The sequence below is a fragment of the Rana temporaria genome, chromosome 1 (assembly GCF_905171775.1).
Source record: "Rana temporaria chromosome 1, aRanTem1.1, whole genome shotgun sequence".
NCBI classification, from domain to species: domain Eukaryota; kingdom Metazoa; phylum Chordata; class Amphibia; order Anura; family Ranidae; genus Rana; species Rana temporaria.
The window spans coordinates 681,279,660-681,303,997 of NC_053489.1; the positions used below are offsets into that span (position 1 = coordinate 681,279,660).

At 44.9% G+C, this 24,338-nt stretch overlaps 1 protein-coding gene across 1 annotated transcript; it reads right to left on the minus strand.

Annotated features, from left to right (window-relative positions):
* Positions 1-19,353: 19,353 nt before the first annotated feature.
* On the minus strand, positions 19,354-23,196 carry LOC120945660 (serine/threonine-protein kinase SBK1-like). Its single transcript, XM_040359987.1, has 3 exons — positions 23,022-23,196; positions 22,269-22,471; positions 19,354-19,935 (listed from the first exon to the last, which is right to left on the minus strand). The coding sequence occupies exons 1-3, from the start codon at positions 23,194-23,196 to the stop codon at positions 19,354-19,356; spliced, it is 960 nt and encodes a 319-aa protein (XP_040215921.1).
* Positions 23,197-24,338: the final 1,142 nt, after the last annotated feature.

The following is a 24,338-nucleotide window of genomic DNA, read 5'->3' on the forward strand; positions in this document are numbered from 1 at the left end:
CTTTGTTTATGCGCCGCGCTATTGAAGCGGCGAGCGCCTATGACGTCATGACGCCATACGCCCATGTGACCCCACAGGCTATATAAACCTGATGCTCATGCAATGGCGCTGTGTTACCGTGTGTACACCCTGGGACACAGACGCATTGCTGCAATCAGCTGTATGGTAAGCCACATTTTCCTCCCAAATGCTCCTTCAACTTCATTCTACTGAAGAATAACTTATTTAATGAACACACTGCTTCATTTTGACAGGCCTTTACTAATGCCCTCTGCAAATGCTGTTAAGTAAGGGCCCCCTTGTGAAAGCTCCCTTATACTGCTGCTTTGCTGCCATCTGCTGTCCCAGTTTGCCTAGGACCTTATAGAAATAGGTAACCTCGATGATGATTTTTTGGTTAACTCTTTATTTCTATATTAAATGCTGGTTTTTACAGGTTGTTTAATAGCTCTATTTTTCACTCTTTTTATGATTACAGTCTATGTTAGAGTTACAACTCTCCCTGTGGTGTATAATTCCCAATCCCTGGATTTCTATTTTTGACCCTTTCGGTTAACCCAAGGTGATTATTATGGTTGAATTATCTCTATAATATCACCACAGGATGCATGTATTAGTGGCATTCAGTTCACTTGTTCATATGATTCTCTACTTTGCTCCTTTTTTATTTTTATTCTTATATTTATTTTTACTTATATGTATATATATATTTATATATATATATATAATTTTATTTTATTTTTATTTTTATATATTATTATTTTTTTCTCACTCTCTATTCATTATTATTTTCACTTTTTATTTTATTTTATTTTATTTTATTTTACTTTTCCTGCACACTACTTCACTCTTATTCCATTTTATTTAATTTTTTTCCCACATTTGGCCTATTTCTTATTTATATTTATTTTTGTTTTTTGTTTTTTTCTGTTCTACCATTTTCTCTGATCTCATCTTCACTACTTTATATGGTATCTATGGGGCAAATCCACAAAGCAGCTGCGCCGACTTAACTCGAGATTTCTAATTTTACTCCGCGCGTATCTTTGCGCCCGATCCTCAAAACGAAAAATCCGGTTTTTCCGTCCTACTTAAAATAATTACTCCGGCGCATCCTCTGACGCAAATTACGCTAGTCACGCCGCTTTATTTGATAGGCAAAGATGCAAATGAGGGAGATAGGGCGATCCTCAAAATTAAGTGTGTGCGCCGTAGATTACGCCCTGTGCGCCGTAGATAACGCCCTGTACGCACCTGTTAGTTTTCTGGAGCAAAATTAGACTTTATAAAAGCAGCCCTAATTTTACACCAGCCCTGTAAAGGTCTGCTGAAGCAACACCATTTAGGAAGAGCTGCCAACACTTCTTTGCTTGACTTCATTGTGACTGCCAAAATGCCCGGGCCATCAATGATTATAACGGCACTCGCAACTTTACAGGCGCAGAGAAGGAGGAGGGCACAGAGGAGGAGGAGGAGGGCACAGGAGAGGGTATACCGCCCACGCCAAGATCTCTTTGGCATGACTGCGTCTGAGGTCATTGGCAACTTCAGATTTAACCAGGAAGCCATCCTGGACTTAACCAGGATCCTGCAGGATGATCTGAACACCCCAACCCAACGATCCCATGCCCTGCCAGCTCACATTAAAGTTATGGCCACCCTGCATTTTCTGGCCACTGGGTCTTTTCAGAGAACATGTGGAGGTCTGGCTGGGATGGTACAGTCCTCGATGAGCAGGTGTGTGCACCAGGTTGTCCCTGCAATACTGAGACGCATGGGCAGTCAATTTGAAAAGCCCACCCAGGAGGACCAGCGAATGAAGAGCATGGCCGACTTCTATCAGATTGCCCGATTCCCACAGACCATCGGGGCCATTGACTGTACCCATGTGGCACTACAGCCCCCCATGATACAGAGCACCTGTTCAGGAATCGCAAGAACTGGCATTCCATCAATGTGCAGGTAATCGTAGATGCCCATGGCCTCATCTGGCATGTCTGTGCCAAATTTCCAGGTTCGTGCCATGACAGCTACATCTTTAGGCAGACCAACATATCACGTGAATTGGAGCAGAACGTGTATGGAGACAGCTGGCTGGTTGGTGAGTGACATGTGTGTCAGGTATGACTGTCCCCCCCCATGATGCAGACATCACATGGGGCACATGCATGACTAATATCCTCCTGTCTTTTCCCTTCCAGGTGACTCTGGATATGCCCTGGGACCTCACATGATGACCCCATTCAGGAACCCCCAAACCCCAGGAGAGCAACGCTACAACGAGGCTCATATTCGCACCCGGACAGTAGTGGAGCGTACATTTGGGCTGCTGAAGTCCCGCTTCAGATGCCTGGACAAGACTGGGGGTACACTGTTGTATTCCCCAGACTTTGTGTGCCAAATAATAGGGGCTTGTTGCATTCTTCACAACTTTGCAATGAGAAGGGGACTGGAGATTAACTTACGTGCTGACCTGACCCCCCACCCAGGCAATCCCCCCCTAGCCCACTCTACCCGGTCTACTGAGGGCACAGTAGCCAGGAGACGCCTCGCAGAAGGCATCTTTTCTCAGTAAATGGCCAGAAATCATGTCACAATGATATTATTTGTTTTCACTGCAAACGCACATGAATTATGTGACAATGATATTATTTGTTTTCACTGCAAACGCACATGAATTATGTGACAATGAGAATGTTGCTTTGCACAGTAAACGCACATGTTTAATGACACATTGAGAATGTTTTTGTCTCTGGAAACGCACATGATTTATGTCACAATGAGAATGCATGAATGCACATCACTGTGGTCCCTAGCACAGACACATCACATGCACATCGAATTGGATTAGATCCAAGTACCCCCCCCTTTGGTACTTGGGAGCAGTAACGCCCCGCCACGGCTCCAATTATGTCACTGTGCATTCATACACCATTCAGGAACCTAGGATGACTTCTCCCTGGTCCTGGGGATCCCTTCTCCACCAAAACTGAGGGTGACACCCTTATTTTGTCAGGAATGCCACCCCCCCACATTCACACATCATTCACACACATAAACCAAATCATAAGTACAGTATAATAAACAAATTTATTAAACCAAAAAAAAAAAAAAAAAAAGTACCCCTGGTATTTAAGTCCGACGGCGAGTGCTCCGTCTGGGCTGCCCACGGGCAGGGGCACGGGCACGGCCACGGGCACGGCCACGGGCACCTGGAGGATCTTCACGTGGGGGGGAGCAGGGGAGGGAGTATCTTCATTGGGGGGGAGCAGGGGAGGGGGTATCTTCATGGTGGGGGGAGCAGGGGAGGGAGGAGCCTCCCCTGGTGTCTGACCTCCGGCTGGCCTGCCCTCCAAGGCCACTGCTATCCTGTTCAGGCAGTCAGTGATGGCAGCCGTATTGGCCTGGCCAGCCCGTGTGTTGTCCTGCACAGCCCGTGTGTTGTCCTGCACAGCCCGGGTGTTGTCCTGCACAGCCCGGGTGAGGGCAGTCACCTCCTGGCCCACGCCTGTTGTGGCGGTATGCAGGGACCACAAACAGGTGATGACACCCAATGAATTGGTGGCCACATCACTGAGTGACTCCCTCATTACATCCAGGCTGTGCTCCATCTTGGCCATAGTTTTTTTTATGTCACACAGACTGCGGGTCTGCTGGGCATTGTCCCTCAGCAGACTGGCCGGCAGATGCTCAGACCCCCCCCTGGTCTCCTGGGTCGCCATCCTGCCTGCCCCTGAGGCTTGTGGCCAGGTAGGAGGGGATAGAGTGACCCTTGTGGGTTGCGGCATGTTGTGGGAGGAGTGGGAGGGGCTACCCCTGATGGTGGCCTGACTGGTGCCAGCCTCTGGGGTAGCCTCTGGGGGATCCTCTGGGGTAGCCTCAAGGGGAGCCTCTGGGGTAGCCTCAAGGGGAGCCTCTGGGGTAGCCTCAAGGGGAGCCTCTGGGGTAGCCTCAAGGGGAGCCTCAAGGCTAGCCTCAAGGGTATCGTCAAATGTCATCAGATCTGTGGCAATAATGATTTCCCGGCCAATCTGGAGATCTTCTTCCTCCTCCCCCTCATCCTCCTCCCCCTCATCCTCCTCCCCCTCAGCCTCCTCATGAGGGGAGGTTTGGCCACTCCCCTCCCCTGGGGACTCCTCAGCAGCCTCCTGTCTTTGGGGTGCTGCAGCAGCCTGGCCTGATGGCCCAGCAATCTCCTGGTCATCTGTGGAAGACACCAAACAATCACAGGTTTGAGGATCCACACACTTGGCACATGTTCCCTTCCCCCACCCACACATGCTAATCACCAAATAGAAAAACAAAAAGCTTACCTGGCCTCACAGGAACATCAGACTGATAACCAGGCAGGCCCACCACCTGCTCTGGCTCGAAACACCGGGCCACTGCCCATTCCTCCTCAGTCAGCCGGATGGGGCATGGTCCCCCTCCTCCAGTGCCCCTCCTATGCGCAGTGAGCTTGGCCACCTTATTGCGGACCACGCTCCTCAGATCATTGATCTTTTTCTTAATGCCAGCGGGGGTCCTCGTCTCCCCTCCCCCCGCCGCATTTATGTGATCTGTTATTTTTGCATATATCCTCTTCCTTTGGGCCGGGGAGGTGTTCCGGCTATCAGGCCCATGTAAATATCTTCCATATTGGATGATATACCTGGCAAGGATTTGCTTTTCAACATGGGAAAAATTCAGCTTCCTGCGTTTGGGAGCCATCACAAACACCACACAGCAACAAGAAAACTCACAGGACAAACACACAAAAATACACACCAAACAAACACACAAAAATACACACAGAAGCAGACAGCTACTACAAAGTCAAATACAAACACACAAAAACCAAACACAAAATCCAAGCAGAAAAAAAAAAACCAAAAAAATTAGCAGAAACAATCAAACAAAAATTACACTTATCACAAACAAACAACAACTACTATCTACTACTCCTCCAACACTTCTCTATCACACACAAATTACCAACAAACACTGACAAACTAAGAGCAGAAGCAAATTGCTCATGGAAGGGAACACAGGGAAATACTTTTGCAAATGAAGTGTGTTTGACTGGAGCTAGTTAAGCACAGTGCGATCCTCAAACTAAGTACACTTGGCCTTTTACCTATCTCACTGATTGCGCCAAGCAAAGTTCTGCACATGCGCAGTGAGCAGCAGATTCCTGCGCGCATGCGCAGTACGGCCGGACCTTCATTTGCATGGGGTCACGGCTCATTACAATGAAGCACGCCCACTTCCTTCCCACTTGCCATAACCCCGCCTTACGCCTCCGAATTTAGGTTACGGCAGGCGCAATTTTGTGCGCAAATGCGCTGTGGATACGGCAATTACGACACCAACTTAGGGCGCCGTAACTTAAATGACATAAGTTTGAAAAAACTTATTTTGCGCCGCTGGCTGTGGATTTGGCCCTATATCCGCACCTTGATAGCAGCTATTATAAGAATTTCATATTGAATCATTATTATTATATATATATCCTTTTAATAATATTTTTGTCAATTAGATTCTCGACATGTGAAAACCTTTACTGAAGCTTGTTTCTTGACTTGTTTGTCTCCACCTGTGTCTTATATGCCCCATGGATGCATCCGCCAGAGGACCATCAGTCATGTAAATACACACTGAGATACCTCATTTATTTTAAACTTGTATTTTGATTATTATTTTTGTATTATTAATTTGTTACACTGTATCATTGCAGATAAGTCTCTATCTCTCTGCTAAATTTGTATTCCTCATCTTCGCCCTGAAGAAGCCCCACGGCGAAACGTGCGTTGGCGACTTCTGAGGAATGTACAGTGGTCAATTGCTGTTAATCAACATTAATTTTTGTATTTATTTTTACTTTTTGTATACCTTGTTCAATTAATTTATATGCCATTAAACTATATATTTTTTTACAAAAACATACTTCCTCGGCCTGAAAGTCTGATCATCAATGTCCACTTGCTTGATATTGTTTCTTCCCTAATATAATTACAGATGTGGCCCATGTGAGTGCTATCCTCGTGTTTCCACTTTAAACCTTCCCCTTTCTCTCCCCCCCCCCTTTTTTCCTTTTCTTTCTTTCTCCTCTCCTTCTTCCTATTTTTTCCTCTTTGGTCCTCCTCCCTCTCCCCTTCTAAACCACCATCTCTTCTGAAGACACAGGCAGACACTGGCTGAAAAAGCGTTTTAAGGCGCTTTAATTTGCGTTTGTAGCGCTATACAAGTTACTCATTCATTCAACACTCCTGCAACTTCCAAACTTCTCAGTCTAACCTCTTCCTTTGACCTGAAGCAATGGATACATGCTCCTACTCACTCTGAAGGCAACACCCTTGACCTCATCTTTTCCCACCTATGCACTCCATGCAACCTCTCCAACTATCCTTACCCCTATCTTTGATCACTACCTTATTAAATTCACTCTCTCCCTCTCCCTTGCCTCCTCTCCCTCCAAACGCCCAACGGTTACTCATAGAAACCTTCGCCATATCAACCCTTCTCTTCTATACTCTGCGACTGACCACCTCTATGAAAAAATCGCACCCCTGTCCTGCACCGATCAAGCCACTTTTGTCTACAACACTTCTAGCATCACTGGACACACTGGCCCCCCTCACTACACACAGAATAATGTCCCGTCCCCTTCAGCCCTGGCAAACACAGCCGTGCTCTCGAGTTTTGGCCAGTATAAATCTGCCCTCCAAAAATACAATTACAGCCTCCTCGCTGCCAAGCAGACCTATTTCATTACCCTTATTTAAAACCTAGCACCTTCTCTACCTTCAACTCTCTCCTTCATCCTCCACTGCCTCCATCCACTAACTCACTCACTGCCCAGCAGATCGGCAATCACTTCAAACAGAAGATTGATACAATTCGCGAGAAGATCTCTACTGTTCAGATACCCTTCACGCTTTACACCTCATGTCAACAGGTACAACCATTACTTCCCTCTTTCAACCCCACCACTATAGACAAGGTTGCTACAGTAAATTACTTGCTAATGTCCATCTTACCACCTGCCCTCTGGATCCTGTTCCCTCGCAAATTCTACGTTCACCCTCTGGCTCTATTCTACACTCTCTAACCCACATCTTCAATCTCTCCCACTCTTTTGGCATCTTCCCTAAATCTCTTTGAAACATGCACTAGTCAGCCCCATACTTAAAAAGCCCTCACTGGACCCATCCAATCTTAACAACCTACGCCCTATCTCCTTGCTCCCCTTTTTATCCAAACTCCTTGAACATCTAGTCTACAACCGACTGAGCGTCCACCTTGCTGATAATAACCTTCTTGATCCCCTTCAGTCTGGATTTTGTCCTCAACATTCCACAGAAACTGCTCTCCTAAAACTAACAAATGATATACTAACGGCCAAAACTAAGGGACACTATTCTGTACTCCTGGACCTTTCTGCCACCTTCGATACAGTTGACCACCTCCTCCTCTGCATAAAACTCCACTCCTTTGGTCCCCGTGACTGTACTCATCGCTGGTTCTCTACCTACTTATCCAACCGCACCTTCAGTGTTACTTACAACTCTACTTCCTCCTCTCCTCTTCCTTTCTCTGTTGGGGTCCCCCAAGGTTCTGTTCTTGGACTTCTCCTATTTTCAATCTACACCTCCTCCCTGGGTCAGCTTATAGCCTCCCATGGCTTCCAATACCATCTCTACATTCTCCTCACGTTTCACTAATTTACTATCAGATATATCAGTTTGGATCTCACACCACTTCCTCAAACTCAATCTATCCAAAACCCAATTTATCATTTTTCCTCCACCACGTGGCTCCTTCCCTGATCTCTCTGTCAAAATTGGCACAACTATCAGCCCATCCCCCACGTGCCAAGGTCCTAGGAGTAGTCCTAGGACTCTGAACTCTCCTTTAAGCCCCATGTCCAATCCCTGTCCAAATCTTGCCACCTCAACCTCTGCAACATCTCCAAAATATGCCCCTTTCTAACCAATGACACCACAAAGCTCTTAATACACTCCCTGGTCATCTCTCTCCTCGATTACTGCAACCCCCTCCTCATTGGCTTACCTCTGCATACTCTATCCTGCCTTCAGTCCATCATGAATGCTGCTGCCAGACTCATCCACCTTACCAACCGCTCTGTCTCTGCTACTCCTCTCTGTCAATCCCTCCACTGGCTTCCACTCACCCAACAAAATAAATTCAAAATACTAACAATTACCTACAAAGCCATCCACAACTCTGCCCCCAGCTACATCACTGACCTAGTCTCTAAATACCAACCTAATCGTTCTCTTCGTTCTTCTCAAGACCTCCTACTTCCTAGCTCTCTCATCACCTCCTCCCATGCGCGTCTCCAGGACTTTTCCAGAGCCTTTTCAAGCCTATGGAACTCCTTACCCCAATCTGTCCATCTATCTCCTTCTCTAATAGCTTTTAGAGGATCCCTGAAAACCCTCCTCTTCAGAACCTATCCTACCCACACCTAACAATTGTATTTTCATTTTGTCCATCTGATCACCCCCCACATCTACTACCCTTTGTTCCACTTAACCCTCCCTTCTAGACTGTAAGCTCTAACGAGCAGGACCCTCTGATCCCTCCTGTATTGAATTGTGTTGTGACTGTACTGTCTTCCCTGATGTTGTAAAGCGCTGCGCAAACTGTTGGCGCTATATAAATCCTGTATAATAATAATAATAATAATAATAATAATTCTCATTCTCCTCCTCCACCATTCTCATTCTTCTCCACCCAATCCTCAACCATCCCTATTCTTCTTTTCCTCCATTCTCATTCTCCTCCTTCTCCTCCATTTCCTCCTCCATTATCCTCCTCCTCCTTTCGTTTCTTCCTCCATTTCCAGTCTCGTCCTCCATTCTCATTCTCCTCCTCCTCCTCCATCCTCCTTCTTCATTCTCCTCCTCTTTCTTTCTTTCTTTCTTCCTTCTTCTTCCTCCATTTCCATTCTACTCCTCCATTCTCATCTTCTTCCTCTATTCTCATTCTCCTCCTCCATTTTCAACTATCACTATTCTTCTCCTCCATTCTCATCCTCCTCCATTTTACTCCTCCACCATCTCCATCCTCCTCTTCCTCCTCCATTATCATTCTCCTCCATCCTCCACCATCTTCATTCTCCTCCTTCTCCTCCATTTTCATTCTCCTACTCCATCCTCCTCCATTCTCATTCTCCTCCTCATCCTCCACTATCTCCATTCTCCTCCTCTGTTTCCTTCATTTTCATTCTCCTTTTTCTACTCCTCCACCCTCCTCCTCCTTTTTCTCCATTCTTATTCTCCTCCTCTTTCCGCTTCCTCTTTTTCCTTCATTTCCATTCTCTATCTCCTTCTCCATTCCCCTCCTTCTTCATTCTTACCGTTCTCCTCCTCCTCCTTCATTCTCATTCTTCTCCTCCTTCTCTTTCATTCTCATTCTCCTATTCCTCCTCCATTCTTCTCCTCCTCCTCCAAACCCAATCTCCTCCTCCATCATTTTCATTCTCTTCCTCTATTCCAATTCTTCTCATCATCCTCTTCCTCCTTCTCTATTCTTATTCTCCTCCTCCATCCTCCACCATAACTATTCTACTCCTCTTACTTCATTCTCATTCTCCTCCTCAATCCTTCACCATCTTCATTCTACTCCTCATCCTCCTCCATTCTCCTCCTCCACCATCCTTATTCTCATTCTCTTCCTCCTCCTCCTTCTCCTGCATTCTCATTCTCCTCCTCCATCCTCCACCATCTCCATTCTTCTCCTCCTTCATTTTCATTCTCCTACTCCATCCCCCTCAATTCTCATTCTCCTACTCAATTCCCCTCCATTCTCATTCTCCTACTCCATCCTCAACCATCACCATTCTTCTCCCCTGCTTCCTCCATTCTTCTTCTTCATTCTTCTCCTCCTCCTTCCTCCTCCTCCTCCTCCTCCTCCTCCTCCATTCTCGTTCTCCTCCTCCACCATCTCCATTCTTCTTCTCCTCCTCCATTCTTCACCATCTCCATCCTCCTCCATTCTCATTCTCCTCCTCCATCCTCAACCATCACCATTCTTCTCCTCCTCCTCCATCCTCTTTCTCCACCATTCTCATTCTCCTCCTCCTCCTCCTCCATCCTCCACTATCTCCATTCTCCTCCTCCATTCTCATTCTCCTCCTCCATCCTCTTCCTCCACCATTCTCATTCGCCTCCTCCTCCATCCTTCACTATCTCCATTCTCCTTCTTCATTCTCATTCTCCTCTCTCATCCTCAACCATCACCATTCTTATCCTCTTCCTCCTCCTCCTCCATTCTCCTCCTCCACCATCTCCATTCTCATCCTCATCCTTCTCCATTCTCATTCTCCTCCTCCACCATCTTCACTCTCCTCCTCTTCCTCTGTTCTCATTCTCCTCTTCATCCTCCACATCTCCATTTTCATCCTCTTCATCCTCCGCCATCTACATTCTCCTACTCCTCATTCATTCTCATTCTCCTTCTCCATTCTCATTCTCCTCCTCCATCTCCATTCTCCTCATCCCCTCCATCCTCCAGCCTCCACATCTCCATTCTCCACCTCCATTCTCATTCTCCTTCTCCTCTATTCACATTCTCCTCCTCCATCCCCCATCATTGCCATTGTACCCCTCCTCCATTCTCATTATTTTCCTTCTCCTTCTCCTCCTCCTCCTCCATTCTCATTCTCCTCCTTCATCCTCAACTGTCACTGTTCTTCTCCTCCTTCTTCTCCCCTTCTCCATTCTCATTATCCTCCTCCTTCTCCTCCACCATCTCCATTCTTCTCCTCCTCCTCCTCCTCCTCCATCCTTCGCCATCTTCATTCTCATTCTCTTCCTCTATTCTCATTCTCCTCCTCAATCGTCCACCATCTCCATTCTCTTCCTTCATTCTTGACCATCTTCATTCTCCTCCTCCTCCTTCCTTCACCATCTTCATTCTCCACCTCATCCTCCTCCACCACCATCTTCATTTTCATTCTCATTCTCCTCCTCCTCTATTCTCCTTCTCCATCCTCCACCATCTTCATTCTCCTCCTCCTCCATTCTTATTCTCCTACTCCATCCTCAACCATCACCATTCTTCTCCTCTGCCTCTTCTATTCTACTCCTCCATTCTCCTCCTCTTCCTTCCTCTTCATTCTCCATTTCCATTCTCCTCCTCCATTCTCATTCTCCTCCATCCTTCACCATCTTCATTCTCCTCATCCTCCATCCTTTGCCATCTCCATTCTCCTCCTCATCCTCCTCCATCTTCATTATCATTCTCATTCTTATCCTCCTCCATTCTTATTCTCCTCCTCCATCCTTCACCATCTTCATTCTCCTCCTCCTCCTCCACTCTTATTCTCCCACTTCATCCTCAACCATCACCATTCTTCTCCTCTGCCTCTTCCATTCTCATCCTCCATTATCCTCCGCCTTCTTCCTCTTCCTTCTCCATTTCCATTCTCCTCTTCCTCCGTTCTATTCTCCTCCTGCTCCTCCTCTTCCTCCATTCTTATTCTGCTCCTCCACCATTCTCCTCCATTATCATCCTCCTCATCCATCCTCATTCTCCTCCACTATCTCCATTCTCCTCCTCCGCCATTCTTCACCATCTCTATCCTCCTCCATCCTTAACCATCACCATTCTCCTCCTCCATTTTCCTCCTTCATTATGCGCCTCCTCCTTCCTCTTCCTCCTCCATTTCCCTCCACCATTCTCCTCTTCCTCCTCCATTCTCCTTCTCCCCCATCCTCCACCATCCCCATTCTCATCCTACTCCTCCTCCATTCTCATTCTCATTCTCCTTCTCCACAATCTCCATTCTCATTCTCCTCCTCCTTCATCATCTTCATTCTCCTCCTCTTCCTCCATTTTCAATCTCTTCTTCATCCTCCACTATCTCCATTCTCCTTCTCCATTCTCCACCATCTCCATTCTCCTACATCTTTATTCCCCTCCTCCATTCTCCTTCTCCTCCATTCACATTCTCCTCATCCATTCTCTATTCTCCCCCTCTATCCTCAACCATCACCATTCTCCTCCATTCTAATTTCCCCCTCCTCCTCCTCCTCCATCCTAAACTATCCCCATTCTTCTTATTCTCCTCCTTCTCCATTCTCATTCTCATTCTCCTCCTTCCTCTTCCTCAATTTCCATTCTCATTCTTTTCCTCCTTTTCCCCCTTCTCCTCCTCCTCCTCCATTCGCCTCCTCCATTCTCAACCGTCACTATTCTTCTCCACCATTCCTATTCTCCTCCTTCTTCATTCCCCTCCTCCTACTCCTTCTCCTCCTCCACCATCTCCATTCTCCTCCTCATCCTCATTATCCATTCTCTTTCTCCTCCTCCATTCTCATTCTACTCCATTCTCCTCCTCCTCCCTCTTCCTTTTCTTCCTACATTTCTATTCTCTTCCTCCAGTCTCATTCTCATTCTCTTTCTCCTCCTCCACCTCCATTCTTCTCCTCCTTCATTCTCTTCCTCCTTCTTCTTCCATTTCCATTCTCATGGATTCCATTTCAATTCTCCTCTTCCTCCATTTTCCTTCTCCTCCTTCTCCGTCTCCATTCTCCTCCTACATTCTCCTTCTCCTTCTCCATTCTCACCCCTTCCTCTATTTCCATTCTCATCCTCCAGTCTCATTCTCTTCCTCCTGCATTATCATTCTCCTCCTTCCCATCTCCATTCTCCTCCTCCTCCTCATTCTCATTCTCCTTCTCCTCCCCATCCCTTTACCCCTTCTTCCTCCATGCCATTCTCCTCCATTTTCATTCTCCTCTTCCCCATCTCCATTCTCCTCCCCCTCCTCCATTCTCATTCTCCTCCATTCTCCTCCCCATCTTCCTCTTCTTCCTCCATTTCCATTCTCCTCCTCCAGTCTCATTCTCCGTCTCCTCCTCCTCCATCCTCCACCACCTCCATTCTCCTACTCCATTCTCTTCCTCCTCCATTATCCTCCTCGTCCATTCTCCTCCTTTTCCTCCTCCTCTCTCCATTCTCCTCCTCCTCTCGCCATTCTCTTCCTCCTCTCTCCATGCTCCTCCTGCTCTCTCTATTCTTCTCCTCCATTTCCATTCTCCTCATTCTCCTCCATTCTCATCCTCCTCCTCCATCCTCATTCTCCTCCTTTACCATTGCCATTCTCATTCTCCTCTTACATTCTCATTTTCCTCCTCCTCCATCATCTTCATTCTCCTCCTTTATTCTTCTCTTTCATTACCCTCCTCCATTCTCCATTTCCATTCTCATTCTCCTCCTCCTCCATTCTCATTCTACTCCTCCCCATCTCCATTCTCCTCCTCTATTCTCATTCTCCTCCATTCTCCTCCCCCTTCCTCTTCTTCCTCCAATTCCATTCTCCTTCTCCTCCTCCATTCGCATTCTCCTCCTCCACCACCTCCATTCTCTAACTCCTCCATTCTCTTCCTCCTTGTCCATTCTCCTCCTCCTTTGTCAATTCTTCATTCTCCTCCTCCATTCTCATTCTCCTCCTTCTCCTCCATTCCCATTCTCCTCCTCCACATCTCAATTCTCCTCCTCCATTCTCATTATTCTTTCTCCTTCTCGTTCTTTCTCCTCTTCCCCCATCCTCCATTTGCATTTGTCTTTCTCTTCCTCCTCCACCCTCATTCTTTTTTCTCCTCCTCATCCTCCATCCTCCATCCCCATTCTTCTTTCTTCTCCGTCTCCATTCTCATTTTTCTTTCTCCTCCTCAATCTCAATTCTCCTCCTCTATCCTCCACCTCCTCCTTCTCCACAATCTCCATTCTTATTCTCCTCCTCCATCCAGCACCAACTTCATTCTCCTCCTCCTTCATTCTCCACCATCCTTATCCTCCTCCTCCATTCTCATTCTTCTTCTCTGTCTTCCACCATCCCCATTCTCCTACTTCATTCTCATTCCTCTCCTCCGTCTTCCAACATCTCCATTCTCCTACTCAATTCTTATTCTTATTCTCCATCTTCCACTATCTCCATTCTCCTCCTCCATTCTCATTCTTCTGCATCCTCCGTCATCTTCATCCTCCTCCTCCTCCTCCTCCTCCTCCATTCTCATTCTTCTTCTCTGTCTTCCACCATCTCTATTCTCCTCCTCCATTCTCATTCTTCTCCTCTGTCTTCCACCATCTCTATTCTTCTCCTCCATTCTCATTCTTCTTTCTCCTCCTCCATCTCCATTCGCATTCTTCTTTCTCCTCCACCTCCTCCATCTCCATTCTCATTCTTCTTTCTTGTTTCATTCTGCTTTATTCCCTGACAACAATGAAGGGCACAATTGCTACCAGTGACATCAGCGATGGAGCACTGTTCCTCTCAATGACCCCAACAATGGGACCCAATGACACCAATGATAGAGCAGAATTCCTCCCTATGACACCAACGATGGGGCACAATTTCTCAAACTGACACCAATGATGGGGGATTGTTTATTCCCACTGATGCTGGGACATTTTGTATTCCCGATGGCCACAGTCCTCCCCCCTAATGTCTGGAGGACAGTAAATTGGCCCTTTGTGACCGTGTGTAGGCTCCATCGGACATTTGCTGGTTCTCAAATTTTCCGACGACAAAATCTGTTCTCGTAAATTCCGATTGTGTGTGGAAAATTTTGACGCACAAAATTCCACGCATGCTCAGAATCAAGTACAAGACGGAAGCGCTCGGTCTGGTAAAACTAGCATTCGTAATGGAGAAAGCACATTCGTCACGATGTAACGGACTGAAAAGCATGAGGCAGAAAAGCGCGAATCGTCTCTCATCCAAACTTCTACCAACACAACTGGTATTGAGCTTCCCATTAATAGTGCTGTCGTACCTCTTGTACGTCACCGCGTTCTTGGCGTTCGGAATTTCCGACAACATTTGTGCGACCGTGTGTATGCAAGACAAGTTTGATCCAACATCCGTCAGAAAAAAATCCACGGTTTTGTTGACGGAATTTCCAATCGTCTGTAACATAACATAACAGTCTACTACGGTGTGGCAGCAACAGAAAAAGTCTCACACATGAGGTATCCCCATACTCAGGAGAAATAGCAAAATGTATTTTGGGGAGCAATTCCAGTACAGTATACCTGTGGCATGTGTGAGAAACATCTCATTAAAGTGACAACTTTGTGTAAAAAAATAAATACATGTTGTTTTTGCCATTTTTCAAAAACTTGTGGCAAAAAATCTTCTTTGGGCCCAACAAGCCACTCAGCAAATACCTTGGGTTGTCTACTTTCCAAAAATGGGTCATGTGGAAGGTATTTTGACTTTCTTGGCATTTTAGGCCTCTAACATTACATGTATGGCAAGCATTAGGAGTTTTCGACATACTCTTAACATTGGGCATACGCCTAACAAATTCCTCCATTCACATTGATCAATGTGGATGAAGAAATCTCTACCAGAAAAATTGTGTGGTATGCCCAACATTACCATACAACACACATCCACCCAGTCATCTAATTTTGGACATACTTACATACTATATAATAATCTTTTTAAAACAAAAACAAACAGCCTCCTCCATTCACATTCCTCCATTCACATTGATCAAAGTGAATGAAGAAATCTCTGCCAGAAAAAGTGTATACACAACATTAGAAGCTTCCACCACACACCCGCCCACTCTTCTAATGTTGGACATACATATAATGTTCCTTTCTTGTTCAGCCTGTGGGCTGAACAAAAAAAAAAGAGCATAACAGATTCCTCCATTCACATTGATCGATGTGGATGAAGAAATCTCTGCGTAAGAAAGTATATGCCCAAGCATAGCAGCTACCAAACCATGCTCCAAATGCTTGGGCATACACCTATTTTTTAGTTTCAATAAGTTTCTATTTAATTTTTCAAGTAAAACACAAAATTATACAAACATGACACAGCATCAATATTCAATTCCATGCGTTAAACATTCTGTATATATATGCTTGGTCGGATACAATGAAAAGCATCCACCTCCTTTTTTTTTAACTACAGATGGAGAAATCTCCTCCTGCAGTGCTGCAGGCACTGACATGTATTCTGAGAGCAGCACCCTGCTGCTGTCAGGATACAGAGATCAGTGCTGCAGCTAATTAGTGTTCCTGCTAAGCAAACAAAACCAGTTAACAATAACACAATGAAACAATAAAACATTAACTCAATAAAAATATATATGTTTTTCCTTTTTTGTAACCTAACTTTTTAGATCAATAATCTTTCCAGCCTTTGATTTTAGGGTCTCTCAAAATGTGATAGACAGTTTCCTGACTATCTTTAGATAACTTCTTGTGCAGAACTGTGTGTCGTGTTGTACCATAGACTGTGCCGGGCTGTACCCTAGACTAATAGTCCAATATGGTGTGGTAGCAATGGAAGCAGTCCTTGATGCAGAGGTCAGTTTGCTCAGGACAGGAGGGACAAAAAAAAATTTGACATTTTATTCCTTGGTTACTACGGACACAACATTGCTGCAGGAAACATGGGCACATGATAAATCAAGTCATTCTTTTCTTTTTTATAATGTCCATGCTAAGGGTTAGGCCCAAAAAAGTTTAATATTTGGAAACTGTGATAGATTTCCACTCGAATGGCCTGGCAAGGTATGAATATGGTTGGCGGCAATGTACTGTTGGAGATAAACATTACCGTGGTCCACAATCAAATTATAGAGGGCTTTGGTGAAAAACAGCGTAAAAAAATTCAAGGGGGGTTGTGTTAAGTTGGTTGTTTTGACGTGAACCCCAGGATGTGCTGTGAATAGCGGGATAATGGGTGCTACTGAATCTGGGGTCAGCCAAGGGTTTAGGGTTTGCAAGCACCTCTGGAAGGCTACTATGGACTCTATGGGTCTGTGTTGAATTCCTGGTGGCTGCGGTTGCATTAAGCTACTAGGGCTAGCCACCTCACCAGCTTGTATTGCACTGCTGGTGCTAGACCAGAATGTACTAAGCACTACGCTGCTGGCCTGATCTTGCTAATTCTGCAGTTTTGTGGACAATGTATCAGAGGTGATCAGAAAAATGATACTGACAGTTCCCTTGTTGGGGGAGGGGGGGGGGTTAAACACAAGTGCTGACAGCGATCGGGGCTGACCCTGGTAACATTTCATTTTTGGGGACACTAGTATAGTTTTGATCGTGATCAAGATATTGATCCGTATGTCAGAAACCATGAATAAGACTGAGACAGATGTACATTTAAATCACACATGTTTAATAATAAAAATAAAAAGGTAAACAGAGTAAGCGTAGTCAAAACATAGCCCGAGTTCAGTAACCGTATTGGGTAGTCGGCCAAGCAAATGTCCAAGAGCCAGGTATAAAAGGTAGACATACAGAAAGCAGGATCTGTAGCCAGAGGGAGCGTCAGTCAGGTAAGTCTTCAACAGGAACGTACGAGAAAGTCTCTTGTGATGTTAACACAGGCGAAGGCAAAAAGCAAATGAACTGGAAGGCTTTAAGTAGGCAGAGCTGACGAGCAGGATCATCAACAGGTGGATCACTGTGGAGAGATTGGAGCTGGCAATTAGCTGGCAGATGAGCTGTCAGCACAGAGAAGGAAGGGCTAAGCCCAGCCCTGACACCGTACAGACACTATACTAGTAATGGTGGTAATTAACGACTTATGGTGTGACTGTGATAGTGTGGCAGACAATCTGGCTAGGAGGGACACTGGCATCGCTAGTGACACTAATACAGTGATGAGTTATAATATTGTGCACCGACACTGTACTAATGGCACTTGCTGGTTGACCTAAGTGCACCTTGCAACAGATTGTGGATATTCTGCAGGTGGTCTCCAAGACTATGTCTTATTTGGTGGACACAACGGTGAAGTCACTACGAGCTTCCACCAGATCAGCTGCTTTTCTCAGTTTGGCTAGAACGACCATCTGGCACAGCATGAAATACATTGGCATTGCAATCTGGGGGTAGGAAGGTGAGTTTGGAAAGGGTGGGATCAGTGGGCACAGCTTCTACCACTGTTGGGAATGTGGGCAAACAGCAGGACTTGTGGCCAACACTGATACTGATGCTGCTACCGCTGAAACAATCAGAGCCTCATGCCGTCATCACAGGACACAGCCCAAACACAGCCGTTATTGGACAACTGACTAATAAGTGTGGTCTTCCTGGTAAATCTGGAACTGTTGGTAAGTATTGATTACTGGAGCCCATCATTTCACCTGCTAGGTAATACAGTGTTATTTTATTTTTTTAAATAAAGTTAATAAACAGTAAAAAAAAAAGTAAAATCCAAATCTGAACACTGGAACAATATAGAAGTCAAGGTTTTCCAGACATAGTAGTAAATAGTAGTAACAAGTAGTAAAGTAGTAGTAAATATTGGTAGTAGTAAAAATAGTCATATTGCTGGTAAAACATAATTATGTAATATTCAATAAACTAGAAGTGAAAAAGCACAAGAGCACCACCCAATGCACAGGAGGAGTAACCGCAGCATAGTAAAAGTTACTACACTATGCAGCTGGGGGGGGACTTGCTGATCTCAGGCTCCATAACATAACATTGTTCTATCTATGTATATAAGGATTCCTCAGTCCACTGCAATAAAGTAATTAGGATCTTTATTTCAATCATGACAACAATATACTTACCATACACACCTGCTATAGAATAATTGCAAAACCCACATTTTATTACACTTGACAATGAATAGTAAAATATATAGAGAAGAAAACCAACAGAAATAAAAAAATAAAAGATACATTTGTGCAGATATATCTAGAAATTATGCCGCGTACACACGGTTGGATTTTCCGTGGGAAAAACCTTGGGTGGGCAGAATTTCACTCAAGCTTGACTTGCATACACACGGTCAAACAAAAGTTCTCTGAACTTTCGACCGTCAAGAACGCGGTGACGTTCAACACTACCAAGAGCCGAGAAAATTAAGTTCAATGCTTCTGAGCATGCATCAAATTGTTTACGAGCATGCGTCGGGAATTTTGCACGTTGGAATTGCTACAGACGATCGGATTTTCTGATAGGATTTTTTTCCATCGGAAAATTTGAAAACCAGCTCTCAATCTTTTGTTGGCGGAAATTCCGACAGCAAAAGTCAGATGGAGCCTACACACGGTCGGAATTTCCATCCAAAAGCTCACATCGGACTTTTCTTGTCGGAATTTCCGAACGTGTGTACACGGCATTATTGATCTACAGAAAAAAGTCAACAATCTTCTAAAATGTCTTACCTTCACATAGGACGTGAGGCTTGTACAAGTCCCAGAGCACATCCAACACACATCCATCTTGTAATTAATAGGTGACCAAAAGCATGTTAAATGATTTCCACCAGTATTGAGGGAGATTATCTTTTGATCTAGAAGAAGACAAAACACAGCACCTGATGAGGCTCCATAATGGACATCATGCCCTCAGTTATGTCACGTGTACTACCGTATTCCTGGATAGATTCCCTGGAGGCATTTCTGCTTTCCAAGGCAGGTGGACATATTTTAAAACATCCAAAGCAGAACACCTCTCAGAGGCGTTGAGGGCCAACATGTCCAGGAACATCTGCCTGGCTTCAATGGAGAATCGTCGCCACTTTCTTGGTCCCAAGGTCGGATCCTTCTTTGTTTGCCACCAAGCAAAGTTCTGATATGCAAGGTCACGATCCCCTGCTTCTTTCCAGGGGAAGGACCCGGTCATAGCTGTGTATACCAAGACTCCAAAGGCCCAGATGTCAATGCTCGGGTGCAGCAGCAGCTTTTCCCCTTGTTTTAGGGTGCACAGTTCCGGAGCGGAGTACGGTATAAACCAGGGCATAAAGGGCGCTTGAGTTCCCTGGAGCATCGTCAGTCCAAAATCTGCCAGTTTGACATTATTACATTCCGTGTCCATGACCAAAATGTTGTCCAGTTTTATGTCCCGATGGACCATTCCTCTTCTGTGCATAAAATCCAAAGCATTCGCGATTTGTGGAACACAACTCTTCACAAAATCTTCATTCAAACCAACCTGAAGGAAAAAAGATAAAATTAGTCGTTAGATACCAACATGGCAAAATGTTACCCAACATATGAAACTCATCTTATCTCTTGTACAGGGAAACAGAACATACATTAGCTGCATACACAAGGAGTATACTTAAATGAAACCTGCATGCAAAGTGGGAGCTTCTATCAATGGTGCAAGATCCATCTTAACTAGTAGCCGACCGCGCACCGTCATTATACGGCGGCAGGTCGGCTCTCCTGGGCGAGAGCCCGTAGCTATACGTCCTATCGTATAGCCGCCACTAGGGGGCGCGTGCGCGCCGCCGGAGGCGCGTGCGCGCCGCCGGAGGCGCGCGCGCTCCCCGCTCGCCCCCGACTCCCGTGCGTGTGCCCGGCGGGCGCGATCGCCGCCGGGCACACGCGATCGCTCGGTACAGAGCGGGGAACGGGAGCTGTGTGTGTAAACACACAGCTCTCGTTCCTGTCAGCAGGGGAAATGCTGATTTTCTGTTCATACAATGTATGAACAGAAAATCAGTGTTTCCCCTAGTGAGGCCACCCCCCCCCCACAGTAAGAACACACCCAGGCATACTTAACCCCTTCCCCGCCCCCTAGTGTTAACCCCTTCACTGCCAGTGGCATTTTTATAGTAATCTAATGCATTTTTATAGCACTGATCGCTATAAAAATGCCAATGGTCCCAAAAATGTGTCAAAAATGTCCGAAGTGTCCGCCATAATGTCGCAATACCGAAAAAAAAATCGCTGATCGCCGCCATTACTAGTAAAAAAAATATTAATAAAAATGCCATAAAAATACCCCCTATTTTGTAAACGCTATAACTTTTGCGCAAACCAATCAATAAACGCTTATTGCGATTTTTTTTACGAAAAATATGTAGAAGAATACGTATCGGCCTAAACTGAGGAAAAAAAATGTTTTTTTATATATTTTTGGGGGATATTTATTACAGCAAAAAGTAAAAAATATTCATTTTTTTCAAAATTGTCGCTCTATTTTTGTTTATAGCGCAAAAAATAAAAAACGCAGAGGTGATCAAATACCACCAAAAGAAAGCTCTATTTGTGGGAAAAAAAGGACGCCAATTTTGTTTGGGAGCCACGTCGCACGACCGCGCAATTGTCTGTTAAAGCGACGCAGTCCCGAATCGCAAAAAGTACTCTGGTCTTTAGGCAGCAATATGTTCCGGGGGGTAAGTGGTTAACCCACATTACTCCATCTTAACTTTACTTTACAACTGAGCGAGTCACATACCTAAAACAACAAGCCTATACTCATTATACGCCCCACCAACTCACAGCAGTGGGGGAGGATTCCTTAAACCTCAGAAATGCTTTAACCGCTTGCCGACTGCCTCACGCACATTTACATCAGCGGAATGGCACGGACAGGCAAAGCAATGTATATATACGCTGCTTTGAAACTGCCGCCTAGCGGGCGTGAGTGGTCTCCGTGACCGTGCCCGCGGGACACACGGACTCTATGTCCGCCGGTGTCCCGCGATCAGGTCATGGAACGGCAGAACAAGGCATCTCCCTGTTCGGCCTAGTGACACAACACTGATCGTCTGCTCTCTCTCATTGGGAGCAGCGATCGGTGACGTGTCACAGTAAGCCCCGCCCTCACACAATTAGAATTACTCCCTAGGACTCACTTAACCCCTTCCTAGCCCCCTTGTGGTTAACCCCTTCCCTGCCAGTCACATTTCTACACCAATCAGTGCATTTTTATAGCACTGATCGCTTTATAAATGTGAATGGTCCCAAAATAGCATCAAAAGTGTCCGATGTGTCCGCCATAATGTTGCAGTCATGATAAAAATCGCAGATCAACACCATTACTAATAACAAATTATTAATAAAAATGCCTAAAACTATCCCCCTATTTTGTAGACGCTATAACTTTTGCGCAAACCAATCAATATATGCTTATTGCGTTTTTTTTACCAAAAATATGTAGAAGAATACGTATTGGCCCAAATTGAGAAATAATTTGAATTTTTTTAAGAAATTGGGGATATTTATTATAGCAAAAAGTAAAAAATATTGCTTTTTTTTTAATTGTCGTGCTATTTTTGTTTATAGTGTAAAAAATAAAAACCGCAGAGGTGATCAAAAAAGAAAGTTCTATTTGTGGGAAAAAAAGGACGTCAATTTTGTTTGGGAGCCACGTCGCACGACCACGCAATTATCAGTTAAAGCAACGCGGTGCCGAATCGCAAAAAGTGGCCCGGGCATTTGGCAGCCAAATGGTCCGAGGCTGAAGTGGTTAAGGGAACAATAGATAGAAATTATAACTTTTTAAATGTCATTCAATTTCAGATTCAAACTTACCCTTGGCTTTACCAATGACAGAAGATTTCCAGCCGGTGCCACCTCCTGGACAAAGACATAGTCACTGCTGGTATGGAAAACAATCTCGTGGGTTGCAATGATATTTGGATGGCTGCTGAGACTAAGCGACATTCCGTATTCCATTAGGAAGTTGTCCTTTGGAGTTGTCTCCTTGCTCATCAGCTTCACAGCCACCAACTCACCTGTTGGAAAGTGGGAGAAACAAGAGAATGAGTATCATAAACCCAACAATGATGAAACTCGCAAAAAAAACGACTGAATTTAGGTAAAAGCTTGTGTAAATCTAAAGCACTGACTTATTAAGATTTATAATCATCACATAAAAACTGGAATTGAGGAGTTGCATGAAAAACTTTAAAGAATGCTTTTCAAAGTGTTGGAAAATTTCTGCAGTTGAACCATTCTGTTGATTCTTAGATATTGGAAGTCACACTCATATCTCATGTTTAGAAGTAGAGACTCTCTAGACATCTGCTCAAACTTTCTTAATGTTTTGCGCTAAATAGAACTAAATCCGCAGAGGATCCCCAGAACATTGACTATACTCTCTAAATATCATACTTGCACATTATAGTAGACTTGTCTACTGTAGATTGTCCTCCTCTAGAGATGCAAAGTCCCCTGATCACCACAGAAACTTTACCTGTTAGTTATTTTTTTTATTTAGATTTGTTCCACTAATTTAGAAGCACAAATGATTAAATTTACATGAATTAAAGCTAAAAAGTTTACCTGAACCCCGATGTTTGGCCAGCAGAACCTTTCCATACGCTCCTCTCCCGAGCTCTTTAATGGGGTCAAAGAAGTCAGTCACCTCCATGATCCTCAGGTTTTCAGAGGTTTCGGAGATGAGCTCAAGGAGATTCTTTGCGGTGTTCTTGGTCACCTCCTCAATGTTAGAAGCCATTCTGGAATCACAACATCAGAAAATACAAATTAGTTTTATTTGACGTGAATTTATAATAAACAGCATTAAACACAAGAGATAAAACTATAATTCTAAGGCCCCGTACACACGAGAGGATCGATCCGCTGAAATTGATCCGCGGATCGGTTTCAGCGGATAGATCCGCTGGTGTGTACGATCCGGATCGATCCGTCCGAACCCATCCCTCGCATGCGTCGTAATGATTCGACGCATGCGTGGAATTCCTTATATCACCGCATCGCGTACGTCACCGCGTCATCATCGTGGCGACGGCACGATGCGTCACCGCGGACGGAATTCCGCGGGGATTTTGATCTCCTGGTTAGTACAACCAGGAGATCAAAATCCGCCAGAGGATTTATCCGCGGAAACGGTCCGGAGGACCGTTTCCGCGGATAAATCCTCTCTTGTGTACTAGGCATAACACTTTAAAGACTCTATTTTGGCCACATCTGGAGTATGCTGTCCGGTTCTGGTCACCAGTCCTCAGGAAGGATGTGCTGGAACTGGAGAAGAGTCCAGAGAAGGAAAACAAAGCTAATAAGAGGGCTGGAGGATCTCAGTTACAAGGAACAACTACAAACAATAAACATATTCTCCCTGGAGAAGAGATGCTTAAGAGAAGATATGATGGCGATATAAAAATATCTCAGTGGTGATTCTAGCACAGGGGAGCACTATTCATTCCCAGGTAGCTTAAGAAGACACATGGCCATGCAATGAAATTGGAGGAGAAGCCGTTTAAGCTTAAACTGTGTAAGGGTTTCTCCATTGTCAGAGTGGTAAGGTATTGGAACTCCCTTCCACAATTGCGGGTGTCAACGGAGAGTGTTGATAATTTAAAAAACTCTTAGATGCACTTATTAAAGAAAGGGATATGGGAAATGGTAGTGACATATACACATACACAAACCAACATAGGTAGAACTGGATGGACTGGTGTCTTCATTCAACCTTACCAACTATGTAACATCCCTCTGGATATAACCCAACATATATTAATTATAACCTTCCTTAGAGGTAAGGGTGGTACTGTAACTAAAGACAGCTATTTTAAGTTTTAAGGAAGGTATATGCTTATACTTTTTATTAAATACATTTTGGGCCTATAGAGATTGGCT

Excerpts from the sequence above, each read along its gene's own strand:
- LOC120945660 (XM_040359987.1), bottom strand. The coding sequence starts at position 23,196 with ATGGCTTCTAACATTGAGGAGGTGACCAAGAACACCGCAAAGAATCTC. Across the intron at positions 22,472-23,021 it reads GGCCAAACATCGGGGTTCAG|GTGAGTTGGTGGCTGTGAAG; the intron begins GTAAACTTTTTA and ends ACTTTCCAACAG. Across the intron at positions 19,936-22,268 it reads TGTCATTGGTAAAGCCAAGG|GTTGGTTTGAATGAAGATTT; the intron begins GTAAGTTTGAAT and ends TTTTTCCTTCAG.